Raw genomic sequence first — 18715 nt, 5'->3', positions numbered from 1 at the left:
TCCTGATGGCAACGAGGATTAGACTGACACTGCACTGCTTTAGGGGCTGGGAAGGGAAAAAAAATCAGATTTTTTTACCTTAGCACTAAAATTAAATGTCTGCATTTAAATAGTTACTTAAGAAACTCCAACAATAAAACAAAAGACAAGTAATTACTGTGGGTTTAAATGGTATTTTTTCCATGCTATAGGTTGAACTAGGCACTCACCCTGTTATTTATTTTAAAACCCAAGGCCAATTATTTTACCTGCCTCGCTCTGAGAAGGCAGCAATCACAAAAAAAACCGTCCCAAGCTTTCTGTCTGCAGACAGACAGCCAAGGTTAATTTCTGCAGGAAAAAAAACAGGAGGATAAAGATGGAAGTAGTTAAAAGGCAGCAAATGACATTAATCTCTGCCTATAGGTCCAAACAGCAAAGCCATCTGCTCCTGTTCTTTAAAGATGGCTCCTGCTGCATTTTAAATTCCAAAGTTCCTCTGGAAGACGGCGTCCATCTGTCAGTCTGTGCTTCTCCTGGATGTGGGATTCGTGTTTTGGGAACGGGGGGATGCAGATGGGTGGTCCTGGGAACCATTTCCATTTGCAGGGTTGGTGGCAGCTGAGAGGGTTTGGGCTTCCTCCTTCCCCTCCATGTGCCTGCTGTGGCGGGCTTGGGAGAATTCCAGAGGGATGTTATCAGGGAAATAAACCCACAAATAAATCCACCGCCCTCTGGATTGTATTTTAGACGCTGTTAAATAAAGACACTGCCTGGGCAAGGAAGAGACTCCGGGGCAGGAGCTGTAAACATTGTTAAAATCCTGTTTTTCACAAAAATGACACATCCCCATCTCCTGCGAGGATGACATTCCCAGTGGGAGTGTGATCACAGCTTGCAGGCCTGCTGGGAAAAGCTCCAGTGCTGTTGTCACCATGGGGAGGGGAAGGAGACTCACAGAGAGAAGTGGAGCAACAACTTCTTCTTCTCCCTCTCACTCTCCTTCTTTTCTTTCTTCTGCTCCTTCTCCTTTGTCTCCTCCTTCTCTCTCTCCTTCTCCTTCACCTTTTCCTTCTCCTTCCTTCTCCCTCTCCTTCTCCCCCTCCTTCTCCTTCTCCCTCTCCTTTTCCTTCTCCTTCCTCCTCCTCCTCCTCCTCCCTCTCCTACTCCTTCTCCTCCTTCCCTCTCCTTCCTTCTTCTTCTTCCTCCTTGCTCCTCCTCCTTCTCCTTCTTCTCCTCCTCCCCCCTTCTCCTTCTTTCTCTCCTTCTCCCTCTCCTTCTCCTTCTCCTTCTCCCTCCTCCCTCTCCTTCTCCTTCCTCCCTCTCCCTCTCATCCTCCCTCTTCTTCCTTCTCCTTCTTTCTCCTCCTCCTCTCTCTCCTCCTTCTCTTTCTCCCTCTCCTTCCTTCTCCTTCTCCTTCTTCTCCTCTTCCTCCCTCCCTTTCTCCTCTTCCGCCTCCTTCTCCTCCCTCTCCTTCCTCCTCCTCCCTCTCCTTCTCCTCCTTCTCCCTCTCCTTTTCCTCCTCCTTCTCCCTCTCCTTCTCCTCCTTCTTCTCCCCTCCTTCTCCTCCTCCCTTTCCTTCCTCCCTCTCCCTCTCCTTCTCCTCCTCCCTCTCCTTCCTTCTCCTTCTTTCTCCTCTTCCCTCTCCTTCCTCCTCCTCCTTTTCCTCCTCTTTCTCCCTCCCTTTCTCCTCCTTCTCCTTCTCCTTCTCCTTCTCCTTCTCCTCCTCCTCCTCCTCCTCCTCCCCCTCCCTGACCCCCATGGCAGGGTCACTCAATTCCTACCAGCCCCAGGGAGGTCTCCTTGGAAAATAACGGGAGAGGGGAGCCCTCACCGCTCCTCTCTGCTCAAACATTTCTCCTGCTGAGCAAAGGAGGAAAAGAGTTTGGTGGGATTTGTTTGAGGATTTGACACTCGACTGGATGGAATTCACAGCCAGATCAGGTGCTCAAAAAAAAAAAGGGAGGGGGGGGATTTCTATAAATCCCAAATGGGATGGAAAATACAGCTAAAACAGCCAAAATTCAAAGTCACCATTTGTATTCACCACCCCTTTTCATTTTTACTTTAAAAATGCAGGGTGGCAGCCACACAACATCAAAACCCTGCAGAACACAACCAGACAAGCTGAACTTCCAAACTCCTGCTGAGGAGAATTTCCTTTTCATTCTCAAAGGCTCGCTGACTGCTACTACCCCTGTGATTGGCTGTGGTTTTCCAGCCAGCAGGACGGCCAAGGGTGTTTAACATCCCCAGCCAGTGCAGACCATTCCATCTCCGTGTTTTCCACCGGGATGAGGATGGCAGAAGTTTCCTGAAGTTTGACGTTCAAGCCCAAGTGTTTCCTAGCTCACCGACCACGGGGACCTGCAGGGTTCTGACTGCCTTACCTGTCAACTTTGTCATCAAATGGTCCCAAAATGAGGGCAAATCCCAGTTGTCACCTAAGACACTTTCACAAGGGGCACAAGTGTGTTTATCCTCTTCCTCTGCCACCCTGACTTGGGTTCAAGGTAAATTAAAGTGAATTTCAGAGCCTCAGCCCCGCAGCACAGCAGACAAACCCTGGCACCAGGCTGTCAGAGCAGAATTGTGGCAGCCAGGAGGGGGCAGGAGGCTGACAATCCATCCAGGCTGAAGGAATTTGGAAGCTTTGCTTGCCACTCCCTTGGAATTCTGGAATAAATCCCCTGATGCCTGAGCTGGGAATGTTGAAGGTTGTTCTCCAAGAAGGAATCACCATCCTGTCTTCCCTGGCTACAATCAGGACCAGCAACTCCTTGGGAATTGGTTAAATGAGTGAATTTTGCCCCTAGGAAAAGAAATCTCACCTAAATCCTTCAAGGAATGATCCTGCAATATCCACAAAGTTTCTGCCCCATGGTTACTGGCCAAATGAAACCCCAAAAGTACTAAAGGGATAAAATGAGGCATCTCCATGGAAAAGTCTCAAGAAAGGGTTTTTTGGGTGTTGGGAAGGAGCAGAGCACAGCCCTGATCCACCCCAGCAATATCCATAAATAACATGATGCAAACTGAAGTAAGAACATAATCTGCTGGATTAAAGTGATACAAATTATTCTGGATAATGAACAAAACGTGTCTGCAACGGGAATGCTGATATTTGAACAGCTGTGCCTCCATCTAACGCTGCAGACCATCTGTTAAATCCATATCCCAGCAAAACCACACACACATTTACATGTTTGGGCCTCAAAATCAAGGATATTTCACCGAGAAATGATTCAAATGTATTGTTTTGAATAATTCTAATAAAGATATTCTATTCCTTTTCCCTCATGTTGGCTTTCCAGGCAGGCTGCACTGCCAGTCCAGGACACTGAGCTGTCTTGTGGTGGAAGTAATTCAAAAATCAGCAAGTTGCTCCACGCGCATAAAGAATTCGGGATGGTTTTCCTGGTGTGTTCTCCGCAAACTCTGCAGCCCTGCTGTCCCCTGAATGATGGAATCACAGAATCACGGAGTGGTTTGGGTGGGAAGGGATCTTAAAGCTCATCCAGTTCCAACTTTGATACCTCCCACTACCCCTGGTTCCTCCGACCTGGCCTTGGACACTTCCAGGGATGGAGCAGCCACAAATTCTCTGGGAATTCCACCCCAACCCCTCCACACCCTCAAAGGGAGGAATTTCTTCCTCATTTCTCTGCATTTACTGGAGTAAGATCCATCCAAACCAAGCTGCTCCATCACTAAACCTCAGCTGGGCAGCACCTCCCATTTAATTCCGTATTTACTCCGTCACTGCTTCTCTTCTCCCTCCTTCCCCAAGAACGGGCATTTCACAATTTTTAGCTCCTGTTCTGTTTGTGAGGATTCTCAGGGTCTGGAGATCGTTTCAGCCAATTTCCAACAGCAGAGAAGTAAAGCCGCAGCACTCGGCGCTCTTCCCACGTGTTAACTGGGAAGATGTGGCCAGATGGTGACAAAATCCAGATTTTACTCAGGAAAATCTGTAAATTTACCTGGAAGGCTGGGTGAAAAACCAAGAGCGTTTCTCTCAGCGTCCCCTGGGGCTCCCCCCCGAAATCCTCCTGTACTGTGAGCAAGCCAGTAAAGCCACTACACAAATACAAGGCGAGCTCCAGCTGAACCTCAGGAACAAGTTCCCATATTTTGGTGTCAGACATGGAATTCTTCCAACGAGCCACCTGCACAGCTGGACACGAACAACGAGGAAATGAGGTGGGTTTGGGGGAAAACTTCAGGCTTTGGAAAGAGATTTTCCTGTTCTTTCATGATTATAATTCTACGGCGAGCCTGCAGGCTCTGAACAAACACTGGCTGAATTTAATGGGATTTTTAAAAAAAATTTTTCAAAGAAATTGTCCATCCCAATATAAATTTCTTTTACCCAAGCAAGGAATCACAAACAGGCCTCTCTATTCATCAGACAACAATACAGAACAGAAATCTTAAGACTGAGAATGCCTCCATTTACTCCAACGGATTAAATGAAAATTAATTTACGCTTCTAAATAGAGGAATTAAGATAATTAGTGGGCGACTTCGATTTTTAACCATTTTTTAAACTGCTATGTCTAGAAAACATGTGTGAACGCAGCAGCTGTAAATTAAAATTTAAGATTCATCAGGCAATACTCTCCCTTCCATTCAGGGCCAAGTTAATGAGGTCACAGCTGAACGCTACAGGGGGGGACAGGGGCAAAGAATTCAAAATAATTGCAATTGTATCCCACTTTTCCCCTGGCCAGACAGCTGCTCTCCACCTCTGAACCACCAAGCCCAAAATCCTCACCAAAACCATCAACACTGAGGACAAACCCAAGCCCCTGACTTGATTTTTCAGTTAATCATTCACCAGATAAATATTGGCCAGGAATTCCCACAGTGCCCCCACTTATTTGTTTCTGCAGCACCCTAAAAGGATTTTTCTAGTGCTCTCCAAATAGATTAATGAATATTTTGCCCTCAAAAGTCCAGGATTTTCTCCCTGTTGAGGCTGGGAGTTTGTTCCCAGCTCTCTTCTGTACCACAGACAGAGTTTTGAGGAAAATCTCTGGAACACTCACAAGCAGGACGAGGCCAAACAATAATGGGATTAATAAGAGAAGAGGGGAGGGAAACAAGGGAAGACAAAAAGATTATGCAACTGCTCTGCAGAGGAAAATTCCAAATTCTTTCCCAGTTAAACAGAAAAAAAAGAAAAGTAAATATCTGTGGATGCTGTGGAAGAACCGTTGTGAAACCTTTTTAAAGAGTAAATGACCTAAAAATGTCAGGATGTGGATGGGATACCCTGCAGGTGAGTCTGGAAGGGGGAATCGACGCGGAATGGAATCAGTGGGGTCAGACTGCAAAAGCAGGAAAGGCTGCGCTGAATTCCTTAAGGAAGATGGGAAAGGCAAGAGCAGTGCGTTTTCCCTCGGAATAACTGCAAAATCCCTTTGATGCGTCGATGAAAGCGTCCCAAAGGCTGGGAAAATGCGGCTGAGGGAAGAGCAGGAGCGGGGCTGAAGGGCAGGGAAGGGCTGAAGCAGCGGGATGGGGCAGCAGAGTGGGGAGGAGTGTCCGCGCATCCCTTAATGAGCTCAGCTCTTCCCTGTCTGCCGGCTCCCACTGCTTCCCAGCTCAAGGATGAGCGCTGCCAGCCACAGATCAAGAAATGCTCCTTTCATCCATCGCACCGCTCCTTTCTGATGGATCGGCTCCCTCCGCAGGACATCCCAAAGCCGCGGATCCCTGCCCGTCCTGGCCGCGGCTCTCCCGAGTCCCCTCGGTGACCCTGGAACCTTCAAGGCAGCCACTGCGAGGTGGGAGGGGAGGCAAAGGCGAAATTTTAAAAGCCTGGAAGTTTGTAATTCCCAGAACAAAAGCGGCCTGCCTCCCGTGGTGCCAGGGAAAAAAGCGGCCGCTGGAGCTGGAGAATTGTCTCTTTTTGTGATGCCACTTAATGAAGGTTGTTGCGAGGAACGGTTTGCAAAGGAAGAGGAAAGAAAATGTCTGAGTGCTCTGCAGCGTCGGTGTTCTAGCCACGAGATTCGGAGGACAGATTCCCAAATAATTCCTTTTTCTTGGACGTGAGGTAAAGAAGAATTGGATGATCTGTCATTCAAAAAGCCACGGAGAAAAACCTGGAGGCAAAGTGACTTCCCTGTCCTTTAACGCATTTACACCAAACCTTGTAATTCAACACATTTGCAAAACACTCAGATAAAATGTCACCATCCCACGATATTTTTGTTTCTTTGCCTTTTATTTCCCTTCATTATTGACAACAAGCAGCAAACCTGAAATCCAAGGTCAAACTTTATCACCTCATTATCCTCTGCAGGTTACATCTCCGTGTTGCACCTGCACCGTGAGGGCTAAAAAGTGGAATAAGGAGGGGAAAATGAATTCTCAGGAGCAGGGATTCAGCGCTGGCTCTGCTGATTCTCAAGGACACACAATTCACCCACTCCCCCACAAAGACAGCATGCAGATAATTGACAATCTGATCGAGTTCCTTATGGAGTGGAAAATATGTAATACACGTGAGTTTTCAGCCAGAAATGTTAAAAACATGAGCGATGTTTTGGAGCTGCAAGAGGGGAGAGGAAAATGAGTGGCTGACCAGAGTTGTCTCCCTGAATTTATAAATTCATAAACAAAGATGTTTCTCCTCGCTCAGCGCCGCGGACATGACAACTTTTGTCCTACAAATCCAGAAACCGGGAATATAAACAAGTTTACAAATTGAAAGCAACTTTCAGAAGATAAATTTCGGGGTTTCCGCGCCGCACAAAGATGAACTACAAGGAGCCTTCCTCCCCTTGTTCAAATTCAAATTGAGCAGCCCTTTGTGCTTCTCTTTTCAAATTTCCTTCCCTGTTTCCATGGGAACCCCCCGGCTGACAAGCCTGGGATGGAGCAGGAGGCCAAGCTCAGCGAGGGGTGTGAAAAGGGGAGGGAGTCAAAGGGCAGAATTTGGCTCGGGAGGACCGAGATGCCAACCTTTGTCCCCCCACAAAGGGGGGGGTAACCATAGGAACAACTCCGCGGGACACGGGAGGAGCTGGGGGGGGGGGGGGGAATCCCGGCCAAAATCACGAAATGGGAGGAAAACGGGAAGAAAACGGGAAAGGTGTCGATAAAAACACGACGCCAGGACTTTCTGAAGTCTTAAAAATAAAGCAAAATGAAAGAAAACTTGAAGGGTTGAGCATCCAACTTCGTGCTGGTTCTGTGTCCAGTTAATTGCATCAATTTGAGTGATAGGAGATCACAGAGAAACTGGGAAGAAGCGATTCCCACATCCGACAGGAGAGTTTAATATTCTCCTGTGAGGATGCTGAATAATCCCTTCCACTGAAGGGCTCTGGAGGTGCTTAGTCAGACAGCCTAGGAGCGCTGCACCTCATCCATCTACTCCATAAAAGCAGAAATAGCTGCTCCATAAAAATATAAATATGGCAGGTTCTGATTATTGCACCTCGTAAAAGAGGCAGCGGGAGGACGAGCCCTATAAAACCACTAATGACACAGAAAGGAAAACTCGTTGTGTCTTCAGCGCGAAAAGCAGGGCATGTAAAAGCAGCAGGTGGTTTATTGAAGATAAAAAAATAAAAAAACAAAACCAAAACAAAGCAAAGAAAAGACAGCAAATTCTTCACGCTGTGCTTAGTTCATGTAACCGCCGGTGATTTGTGTGGATGTTCTTTGAAAGGCAGTTTGGGGAGAAAATGGATAAGTTTGGGGAATATCACAAATATATCCCTGAGCTGAGCGTGGCTCTGGTGCTCCCAGAGTGAGGAGGGCATGGAATTGCTGGAGGAGGAGGTCACAGCAAGGGCTGGAATTCCCAGAGAAGCTGTGGCTGCCCCTGGATCCCCGGAAGTGTCCAAAGAAAGGCTGGAGCAACCTGGGATAGTGGAAGGTGTCCCAAATCCATAAAAACCATCTGAACTTCCTCTAAACTCACTGAAGTCTCCCAAAACAAAGAAGGAAACTGCAGCCAGGCCAGCAAGACAAATATTTGTGGCAGCTGCTCCTTGGTGCTGAAGTTATTCCAGATTTATTCCTTGTCTTCTCCTTCTGGTGTGGTTTTCCCTTGGGATCCACCCATCCTAAAACTGGAACTACCATCAGGCACCAGAAAAAGCAGGGAAAAGCCAATTTCCAACATAAAAAGCAAGCCACCCTGGCTTTTAAGCAGCCAAACATTATTTATTGCCTATTTGCTGTGTTAAAATCATACAGAGATGGGAAGGAATATCTGTGACCTCGTAATTGGCGAGAGCGCTAAAAGACAAAACAAACATTCCAAAATGCTCCAGCAGCGCAGCATTGTCTGGCATCCAAATTTACATTCTCCAGCGCTTTGTTATTGAACTATTCCAAATCAATCCCTGCGCGTTCCACCTTTCCTAATAATTCCTCCTTAAGGCTGCACCAGCTGCTGCAGAACGAGCCACAAGGCAGAGCCATCTGCCTCCCTGACCCCGAAAACATCCCCCTGTGAGTACATCTTGATTAAGATGTGCAGCCTTGACTTTCAACTGAATCTTTACATAAAAGTCTTTTTATTTTTTTCCCCCCTTCCTTATGTTTGCACTAAGCCACTGAGGCTTAAGTCGGTTCTCCCATCTCAGCTCGGATCAGAATTAATCTGGGATTCAAGCAAACATGGACGCGGTGACAGAGCTCATCTCCAGCGTGCAAGCGACGGTTTGGCATTTGAACAACACCCCAAAAACCTTTATTCTCTTCTTTTTTCCTCTCACTGCCACAGTCAGCGTTTAAAAAATACTCACATGGCATCTCGTTCTCTTTAACCAACATAAAAGACTAAAAATCACTATTTCCTAAATTATTCTTTGGGGAACACATGTTAGGCAGGGGGAAAAAAATTCAGGGTTTCTCACACCTGTGACTTTGCTTTAATATCTGGGCACTGGTGATCTCCAGGCAGGAGTTTGAGCCCTTGTGTGCTTTGTTCAGAAGGAAATATCTTTTTTGGTGCTGGTGCTTTCAGGCTGCCCTGTGCAGCTGAGCCCTGGCGTGCCCTGGTTTCTTGGCGTGCAGGGATTGAAGGAACATTATTTTATGTTCAGAGACTGCTCCACCTGATCGTTCCATCCAGGAAGGGTCCATCCCACCTGGAAATGTCAAACAGGGACAGTTGGCACTGTCCCAGGCTGCTCCAACCTGCCCTTGGACACTTCCAGGGATGGTGCAGCCACAATTTCTCTGGGAATTCCATTCCAGGGCTTTGCCACCCTCACAGGGAGGAATTTCTTCCCAACATCCCGCCCAACCCTGTCCTGTGGCAGTGGGAAGCCATTCCCTGTGTCCCCTCAACTTTTGGAATCACCACATCCCCCAAACACAAATCACACACAGCAGCAGCCCAAAATTCCAGAATTTATTCCTGGGCATGATTTTGTCTGGATGAACTGCTTCCAAAGCTTCTTCCCTTTCTTCCTCCAGCCTCCCCCAAGCTCAGAGCAGGTTCATGGAACATAGAGCCCCATGTTTCATCAGAGTGCAAATTATCACCTCCCGTGGCCGCTCCTCCTGTCCAAACAACCAAAATTCTTCCCGGCTCGCGGAATTTGCGATATTCACTCAGATGACCTCGGAATCCACTGGATTTTCCTGTGAAAAGGATGCAGCTGATGGCTCTAACACGAGGCACTGTTCCCTCAGAAACCTTGTTTTACAAAATTGTCAGATCGCTCCCGTTTTTGTACAACATCCGTGTTTTAGCTGAGTGCAAATTATCACCTCCCGTGGCCGCTCCTCCTGTCCAAACAACCAAAATTCTTCCCTGCCCGCGGAATTTGCGATATTCACTCAGATGACCTCGGAGCCCACTGGATTTTTCTGTGAAAAGGCACGAGGCACTGCTCCCTCAGAAACCTCGTTTTACAAATTGTCAGATCGCTCTCGTTTTTGTACGAAACCTGCTCGGGGTTGTAACAGCTCTGCTTCTTCCCGGATTCTTCCTTCCCACCAAGGATTTCACCTCTGCATGACATTCCTGCCCTTTGCAGATGGAGCCTGAAGCAGAGGCTGCTGCATTTCAAACAGAGCAGCCCCAGGTATTCCTAGAGCAGGAATTCCCAAGGACATTGTCAGGAATTCCTGGGCTCTGCCAGCACCTCTGCCATTCCAGCTTTGCTTTCACAATAAAACAAATCCAAAAGCTTCACGCGGCTGTTTCCAAGGTAAAAAAATTCCAGCTGGAGACGAGAGAATATAAAATTAATGAAATTGAAGGCTTTAATCAGCTGGTATCCCTGTGATCCTGCACAGCTCCATTGTTCTGAGGGGGGATCACAATCGCACGCGCTAACGAGGAAATTAATCCTCGCTGCAAATTAGCGCCTAAGATGGGGCCGCTTCCAAACCAGCAGCTGATTAAAACCCCCTTTTCCATCAGCTTTACGTGCCCCTGCTTCCAGCAGTTTGGGAGGCAGAACTGAGCAACGCAGGAAAGCCAAGGAGAAGTGTGAAATCTGGGATATGGTGAACAGGGAAGGCAGAAGAAGAAAAGAAAGAAAGGTGGAATGAAGAGGGTAGGAAGTTGAGGATTTCCCACTCCACGGTTCTCCCCGCCCTCGGGGATTATTAGGAAGGAAACACCATTCAATGAGCCACGTAATACCTGAGCTACCTCTGCTGGAAAAATTCCTCTTGTCCCAGATGTTGAGACTGGGCTGGGAATAAACACAGCTATGCCTTCTTTGGATGCCATTTTAAACACACTCTGGCTCTTTTCTAATTTTAAAAAAAGGTGAAAAAACCAAGACCAAGGACCAAGACTCCAAAGGTGACAAAAAATAGGGCTGGCAAGGGCACACAGACCTTGCAGCTCTGTGGCAGGTCAGTGGAATTGTCCCCTGTGAGCACCAAGACAGGCATGAAACCACTAAATGTGAAATATCAGACGTCCTCCCATCTCTAGGTGGATATTCTGTGGCAAATTAACTTCTAAATATTCCAAAAATCCGTGCCTGGGGGGTTTATTTATATCAAAGCCCAGGTTCCCTGGAGGGATCAGCACACAAGAGGACATCACTCCTCTGCTCCTCCACCTTCTTCCCTCATGCTGCAAACCCCAAATCAACTTCAGGACAACCCCATTCCTCCATTTCCCCCTTTTCCATCTCTTGGCCGACCCTGCATCCCTGAGTCCCAAGTGCTGTTCTTTTTTTATGGGGAAAATGGGAATGGAAGGTAGAGGAAGAGCCATTATCTCCCCGGCCATATGGTGACTGCATCAGCTCCTTTTTAGAGCCTTTGACCTCCAGTTTAATCCCAAAAGAAAACTCAGCTTCAGCCCTCAGCCACGTCTGGCTCCTGTCCTTTAAAGCCTCTTTGATCCCCGCCATCATTTGTGGGGGTCCCATAAAAACCAGGGTGAGGAAAAAAGAAGTGCTGACAGCTTATTTAATTCCAAAAGCTCGGCAATCATCAAATTAAACTGCTTTCCTTCATCTGCAACAAAGACTGACATCGAGCGGCCACAGGCTTCAACAGGCCACCAAATTCCACGTTTTCCTGGCCAAAGTTTGCCCACAAAAACTGCATTAAGGCAGAAAAAGCCCGCTGCTCGCCGCTCCCACGCGTCGGCAAATCCTTCAAGAATTATTAAGCGCAAGAAGGGACAGGAGATAATTCTTTGGAGCAATAATAATCCAAAGAGATGGGAAAACAAGGGCAGCTCCCTGCGGGGGAGAGGAGTCATTTGACTTTTCCACCAGCCCGGGATTTATGGGACACGCGGAGCCGTGGGAGCGGCGCCGTCCCCACGCCGCGGCAGCCTCGGGAATATTTGGGAGGGAAGTTTGGGGAGGGAATATTTGGGAGGGAAGTTTGGGGAGGGAATATTTGGGAGAGAAGTTTGGGGAGGGAATATTTGGGAGAGAAGTTTGGGGAGGGAATATTTGGGAGGGAGTATTTGGGAGAGAAGATTTGGGAGGGAATATTTGGGAGGGAAGTTTGGGGAGGGAAGTTTGGGGAGGGAATTTTTGGGAGAGAAGTTTTGGGAGGGAATATTTGGGAGAGAAGTTTGGGGAGGAAATAATTGGGAGGGAATATTTGGGAGGAAATAATTGGGAGGGAATATTTGGGAGGGAATATTTGGGGAGGAAATATTTGGGGAGGAAATATTTGGGGAGGAAATATTTGGGAGGGAAGTTTGGGGAGGGAATATCTGGGAGGGAAGTTTGGGGAGAGAAGTTTGGGGAGAGAAGTTTGGGGAGGGAATATTTGGGAGAAAATAACTGGGAGGGAATATTTGGGAGGGAAGTTTGGGGAGGGAATATTTGGGGAGTGAGTATTTGGGGAGGGAAGTTTTCCCAGCACTGCTAAAACCAGCTGTTCCTGATGGATATGGCCCAAAAGCAGCCTGTCGGCACGTTACAGAAAATGTCCCAGCCACCTCAGAGCTGGGTGTGACAGCGCCACAGGCAAGGAGTGACCCTCCAAAATCCCTGGACAGCTCCCAGCTCTGGACAGCTCATCCTAGAAATTCCAGAGAAGCCGGGAAATTCCTGCCCTGGACAGCAGCTCCTCAGCGCTGGGGACTCAGCGCTCCTTTATTGCTGCTTTTAGAACAGCAGAGGCAACATTTTTTGCAGCAGAGGCGAAATAATTCTCATTCCAGTCTCTGCCGTAGCCAGGCTGGATTGGTGTTTGTCCTCTGCCAAAAGCACCGAGATCCTTCAGGGATATTTGGGAATAAAATAATGCTCCAAGCCCCTGGATGCAGCAGCCCTGCCCCCAGTCCTCCTGGATTAAAGCACAAAGCCGAAGGAATTACCTTTCCCAGGAGTGAAGCAAGGAGCAGCAGAAGGATCCTCATGGGATATTCCACATTCAAGAGGCTGGAAAAAGGGAGATTTACAGGGGGTGGTGGGAAAAAAATCCTCCCCTGAGAAGGTGGGGAGGCTGTGGAAGAGAATTCCCAGAGGATTTGTGGCTGTCCCATCCCTGGAAGTGCCCAAGGCCAGGCTGGAGCAAACTGGGGTAGATTTCCAGGGGGTGGTGGGAAAAAATCCTCCCCTGGGAAGGTGGGGAGGCTGTGGAAGAGAATTCCCAGAGGATTTGTGGCTGTCCCATCCCTGGAAGTGCCCAAGGCCAGGCTGGAGCAACCTGGGGTAGTGGAGTGTCCAGGCTGGAACTGGAAGAGCTTTCAGGTCTCCTTTATCCCAAACCTCTCTGGAATTCCCTGATTTTGCTGATTCTCTAACCTGATGATGCGACTTTAATAGAATTATGAAGGAATTCCATCAGCTTGAAGTCTGAAAAAGGCAACTCCACTGATTTTTTCAAGAAATAATAAATAAGTTTTTAAGCCATCAGCAGAATGGGAAGAGAAGCTCACTGAGTTTATTGATGACAGGACAACAGCTCCAATAATTCTCATTTTTGCTTCACCCTTTTCACCACAAACCAGCTGAATTTTTCTTGGGTTTTTTTTTAGTTTTTTTTTAATCAGGAACCGTTGTGAAAAAGAGATTCTGGAAACGAGAGCTTTACAAAGCCTTCCCTCCAGTACACAAAATGAATCACCCTGATTCTGCTTCTGCTTTATTTCGTGTTCACAGCAACCAGGGAGGGGGCTTGGAGACCAGAGATGTTCCCAGAAAATGCCACGATGCACCGCGAACACTTAACTTAACTCCACAACAACTGAGTCATTAAATAACACCTAAAAAGCCAAATAATAAAAATATCCCCTCTTTTTAAGTGGATATTCAAGTGCAATCAAAGCTAATACAAGGAATGGGAATGTATTTGTGAAAAGCAGTGGATTTTCAGTCTTTTTTTTTTTTTGGATCTTGCTAAAGCTTTGTTTTCCTCACGGCATTCACCTTGACTCAGAAGTGGCCCGTCATCCATCCCCAGCCTGGAATTACCACCTGAAATGCTGATTTTATTGGCAAAAAGGGAGTGTTCAACTCACCCACGCCACCCACAATGGCTTTGGTGTGAATTGCAGCCTCTTGTGCCAGGTAATTTCTGCTTTCAACTCGAGTTTTTGCACCATAAGGGCAGAGAAGCAACGCTGAGCCCTCCTCAGTTCCCCTCTCCGCGGCAGAAAGCTCCCACAAAAACCGGGATAATTGCACCAGGATTGTTCTGGCTCAGGCTGGGGCTCCACGGAATTATTCCTTTCAGCAAACGGGTTTTAAATAAAAATTATGGGTTTGAGAGTTCTCTGAAAGAACGGGTTTAAAGTGCAGCAAAAAGGCTGAAAAACGAGCAGGATGTTGGCCATTATCAGGGAAAAAAATGGGATTTTAAATCAAAAATGGTGTCCACACCTCGGGCGAAGCGCTCTGGACAAGGACAAGGCCAGGAGAATAAAGGGAAAGGGGGAGGAAATTCAAATTATCCCAGGAATGAAGCAGCAAAAACTGCAGGAAGGAAAGGCAGCACTTGGAGAAGGACAGTGCAGGGAGGAAGCTGGAATGATTCCACCCGGAGAGGAAAAGCCTGGGAGGGTAAAAAAGGAGGATCCCAAAAGTTCAGGAGGGTTTGACTCCAGCACGATCCAAAGGGGGATTGAAGGAAAGCAGCAAAAAAATGGTTTTAAACAGGTGAGAGAATAAATGAAGAAATAAAAGTATTAAATTGCAGCATGGTTTGGGTGGGAAGGGTCCTTAAATCCCATCCCGCTCCAGCCCTGACACCTCCAACCAAACCAGGGTGCTCCAGCCTTTCCTTGGACACTGCCAGGGATCCTCTGGGAATTCTGTTCCAGCGCCTCAGGATCTGCCAGAACCAATTCTCCTACAAAATTCACTCCTTTTGCTCCATTTCACAACAAAATTCACTCCTTTTGCTCATTTTCACACCAAAACTTGGTCATTTTGGTCTGTTTTACCATAAAATTCACTCCTTTTGCACAATTTTACAATAAAATTCACTCCTTTTGCTCCGTTTTACCATAAAATTCACTCCTTTTGCTCCATTTCACACCAAAATTCACTCCTTTTGCCCCATTTCACACCAAAATTCACTCCTTTTGCCCCATTTCACACCAAAATTCACTCCTTTTGCTCAATTTCACACCAAAACTTGGTCATTTTGGTCTGTTTTACCATAAAATTCACTCCTTTTGCTCCATTTCACAACAAAATTCACTCCTTTTGCTCCATTTTTCAATAAAATTCACTCATTTTGCTCAATTTCACAACAAAATTCACTCCTTTTGCCCCATTTTACAATAAAAATTCACTCCTTTTGCTCCATTTCACAACACAATTCACTCCTTTTGCTCCATTTTTAGATAAAATTCACTCCTTTTGCTCCATTTCACGACAAAATTCACTCCTTTTGCTCCATTTCACGACAAAATTCACTCCTTTTGTCCCATTTCACAATAAAATTCACTCCTTTTGCTCATTTTCACACCAAAACTTGGTCATTTTGGTCTGTTTTACCATAAAATTCACTCCTTTTGCTCCATGTCCAGGATAATCAGAACCCGCAGACCCATCCAAAGGAGCCACTGCAACCCAAGCCCACAGTTCCTCCAGAGAAATTTCAGGGAAAGGACCTCAATTTTTCAAAAAATCCACCACATTTTAATTCCAAACTCTTCCACAGACAAACCACACGAAGCTAAAGTTTCACGTTATTGAGTGAGAGCAATGAAATTCAGTTTTTGTGCTGTCAGGAAGATGAAATAAAACCCCAAGTTATTCTTTCATTTCTCACAGATTTACCCACGGGTTCTTTAAAAAATACAAACAAACCAAACCTGCACAAACCCCTCATGGAATTTTGAACAGGTTGAGAGCAAGAATTTGATTCATATTCTGAATTTCCATTCATTTTTGGCTCATCACAGAACGCTTTAATATTCTGAATTTCCAATCATTTTAATCTCATCACAGAACGCTTTAATATTTTGAATTTCCATTCATTTTTATCTCATCACAGAACGCTTTAATATTCTGAATTTCCATTCATTTCAGTCTTATCACAGAATATCGAGTGAGGAAACTCCTCGGGTAGGATGGAAAATAGACTGAAAAAACCTGGTGTAAATCAGATTTTAGGTATTTAAAATAACAAGCACAGCCAGAGCATTTCCCACTTGGCGACATTCAACGAGGCAGAACCTGTAGCCATGAAATATTTTGATTATTTAGAATATGATATTTGGGGTTATATTTGAATTATTCATTACCTTGATGATTTTTCCCCCACTTTGGATTCTCTCATCAATTATTCGTGAACTCAAAATTAAAGATGTATTTATGAAAATAATAAATAGATATGGATGGAAAGGATATAATCAACATTAAGAAAAATAAATCCATGTTTATAAAAGAAATGAGGTTTACCTCCATGGCCAGAGCTGCTGTTTGCTGGTCGTAGTGGTTGAGGAGGTTGGGCATGAAGGTGGTGTTGTAGGGCAGGTCCTGGCACATCCTGAGGATGATGGGCTCGCAGGAGAACAGGCTGTGCCCTCCTGCGGGGGTCACCCGGAGCCCCAAAAGCCACAGGGAGCACAGCAGCCAGCCCCCAGCCATCCTTCCAGGCCAGCAGAGGGGCCGGCGCATCTTCCAGCTCCTCGTGGATCTGAAATTTGCCTCACCAAAATATTTCCGGGCCTCGCTCGGGGTTCCTCCCAGCCGGAAGAGGTTCTGTGTTCAACATCCTCAGGTTCCAGAAGAAATCTTCCCCTTTTCAACCACATTCCCACACTGTGGAGCCCATGGTGACAGGGCAGTGCTCCAGGGGCTTCCTGCTTTTTTTTTTTTTTCCTGGAAAACCTGGAGCACAAAACACAACAGAGAGAAGACACTGAGAAAGCTGGCAATCATGAAAATATTAAAATATTTTACCTCTGACATCCTAAGCTCAAACTGCTTCAAGTTCTCCTACAAAGTCCTTCTGCGAGTTTGAATCCTGATTTTTTTTTAAATTTCTGGAGGAAATGAATGGAAGAATTTGATGGAAGATGGAAGAAAAGCACCCAAAAATGGTGAAGACTTGGGGATCACGCTGATTTGGACAGAGTATTTTTAGAAAACCTCACACTTTCAGCTTGGCCACACTGAAACCAGGCTGCTTGTGACTCACTCACACCGACAGCATCTCGTTCCCTGCACGGCCTCGGAACTACTGAGGAGTAATTAAAAAATAAAACCACAAATCCAGTCACCAGCACCAACTCCAAACCCAGTCACCAGCACCAACTCCTGAGGAATAATTATAAAATAAAACCACAAATCCAGTCACCAGCACCAACTCCAAACCCAGTCACCAGCACCAACTCCTGAGGAATAATGACAAAACAAAAACACAAATCCAGTCACCAGCACCAACTCCTGAGGAATAATTAAAAAACAAGAACACAAATCCAGTCACCAGCACCAACTCCTGAGGAATAATTAAAAAATAAAACCACAAATCCAGTCACCAGCACCAACTCCAAACCCAGTCACCAGCACCAACTCCTGAGGAATAATGATAAAACAAGAACACAAACCCAGTCATCAGCACCAACTCCTGAGGAATAATTATAAAATAAAACCATAAATCCAGTCACCAGCACCAAATCCTGAGGAATAATAAAACAAGAACAGAAATCCAGTCACCAGCACCAACTCCTGAGGAATAATTATTTAAAAAAACACAAATCCAGTCACCAGCACCAACTCCAAATCCAGTCACCAGCATCTACTCCTGAGGAATAATGATAAAACAAGAACACAAATCCAGTCACCAGCACCAACTCTGAGGAGTAATTACAAAACAAAAACACAAACACAGTCACCAGCACCAACTCCTGAGGAATAATTACAAAATAAAAACTCAAACCCAGTCGCCAGCACCAACCCCACAAGTCCCAGCTCGCCACTGGCCTGCCCAGGGAGGTTTGGCTACCTGGGCTCAAATGTGGCAATTTAATCTGCTTTTTTGTTGTTGTTGTTGTTGTTGTCCCAAACCCGTTTTAATTGCACACATCTGTTCGCAGAGCGCCAAGAGTACAAAAAAAAGCCCATTTTTAACAACCATTTTGTCTTGCAACGGTACAATTCCCAAAATCCAGTCCCTAAGCAGCTGCTTTAAAGCGAATTATTGTTAAAGAAGTTAAGAGAAATTTAGAAAATCCCGAATATTCCATCAATATTCCCAAAAGCAGGCAACCACAGATCTGAAGAGATTCCCAGTCTTGAGAGAACAGAGAGTTTTTCCTTGGAAAAAGTTTTTCCTTTCCGCCTGGAGTGAGAGATAGGAAGGATTTAATCACCAGGCACGTGCTGCTCTGCAGATTTTTATTTACACAGGCCCATCTTATGGTCAGAAAAATTAAGGTTTGAAACCCTCAGTGCAGTTTGTGGGTTGGACTGGATGATCTCGAGAGGTTCCTTCCAACCTAAACAATTCTGGGCTTTTCTGTGAGAGGGGAAAGGGTTTGGCTGGAGCTTTTTGGAGACAGGCTGGTTAAAAACAAACATGCAAAGAGGTGGGGGGTGAAAAAAAAAAAGACCAAGCTGCTAAAAATAACCATGGTAAATTCAATTTATTGACAGCTTTGCTTTCACAGGCTGCTTCTCCCTCTCACGGGGGAAGAGGCTGAGGCAGCAGTGAAATAAGGAGGAAAAAATAGAAAGAGGAGAAGCTCCAAAGCCAGGAAAAACAAACCGTGAGCCAAAAGAAAAAGGGGAAAAGAGAACTTCCTACACACCTGAAGTGGTAGAAGCAACAGAGCTCGAATCTCGGCTCAGATTCGCTGGGCTGA

At 46.1% G+C, this 18715-nt stretch overlaps 1 protein-coding gene across 1 annotated transcript in view; it reads right to left on the bottom strand.

Annotated features, from left to right (window-relative positions):
- FZD3 (frizzled class receptor 3) overlaps positions 1 to 16793 on the bottom strand; it is a 58306-nt gene extending 41513 nt beyond the window's left edge. Inside the window, exon 1 of the mRNA XM_038133062.1 lies at positions 16308 to 16793. Within this exon, the coding sequence (XP_037988990.1) occupies positions 16308 to 16526 (219 nt within the window). The 5' untranslated portion in view covers positions 16527 to 16793. The remainder of the gene's footprint in view (positions 1 to 16307) is intronic.
- Between the last annotated feature and the right edge of the window lie 1922 nt (positions 16794 to 18715).

This window comes from Motacilla alba, chromosome 3 (assembly GCF_015832195.1).
Source record: "Motacilla alba alba isolate MOTALB_02 chromosome 3, Motacilla_alba_V1.0_pri, whole genome shotgun sequence".
Lineage (NCBI taxonomy): Eukaryota > Metazoa > Chordata > Aves > Passeriformes > Motacillidae > Motacilla > Motacilla alba.
This window is presented reverse-complemented; position numbering and strand designations above follow the sequence as displayed.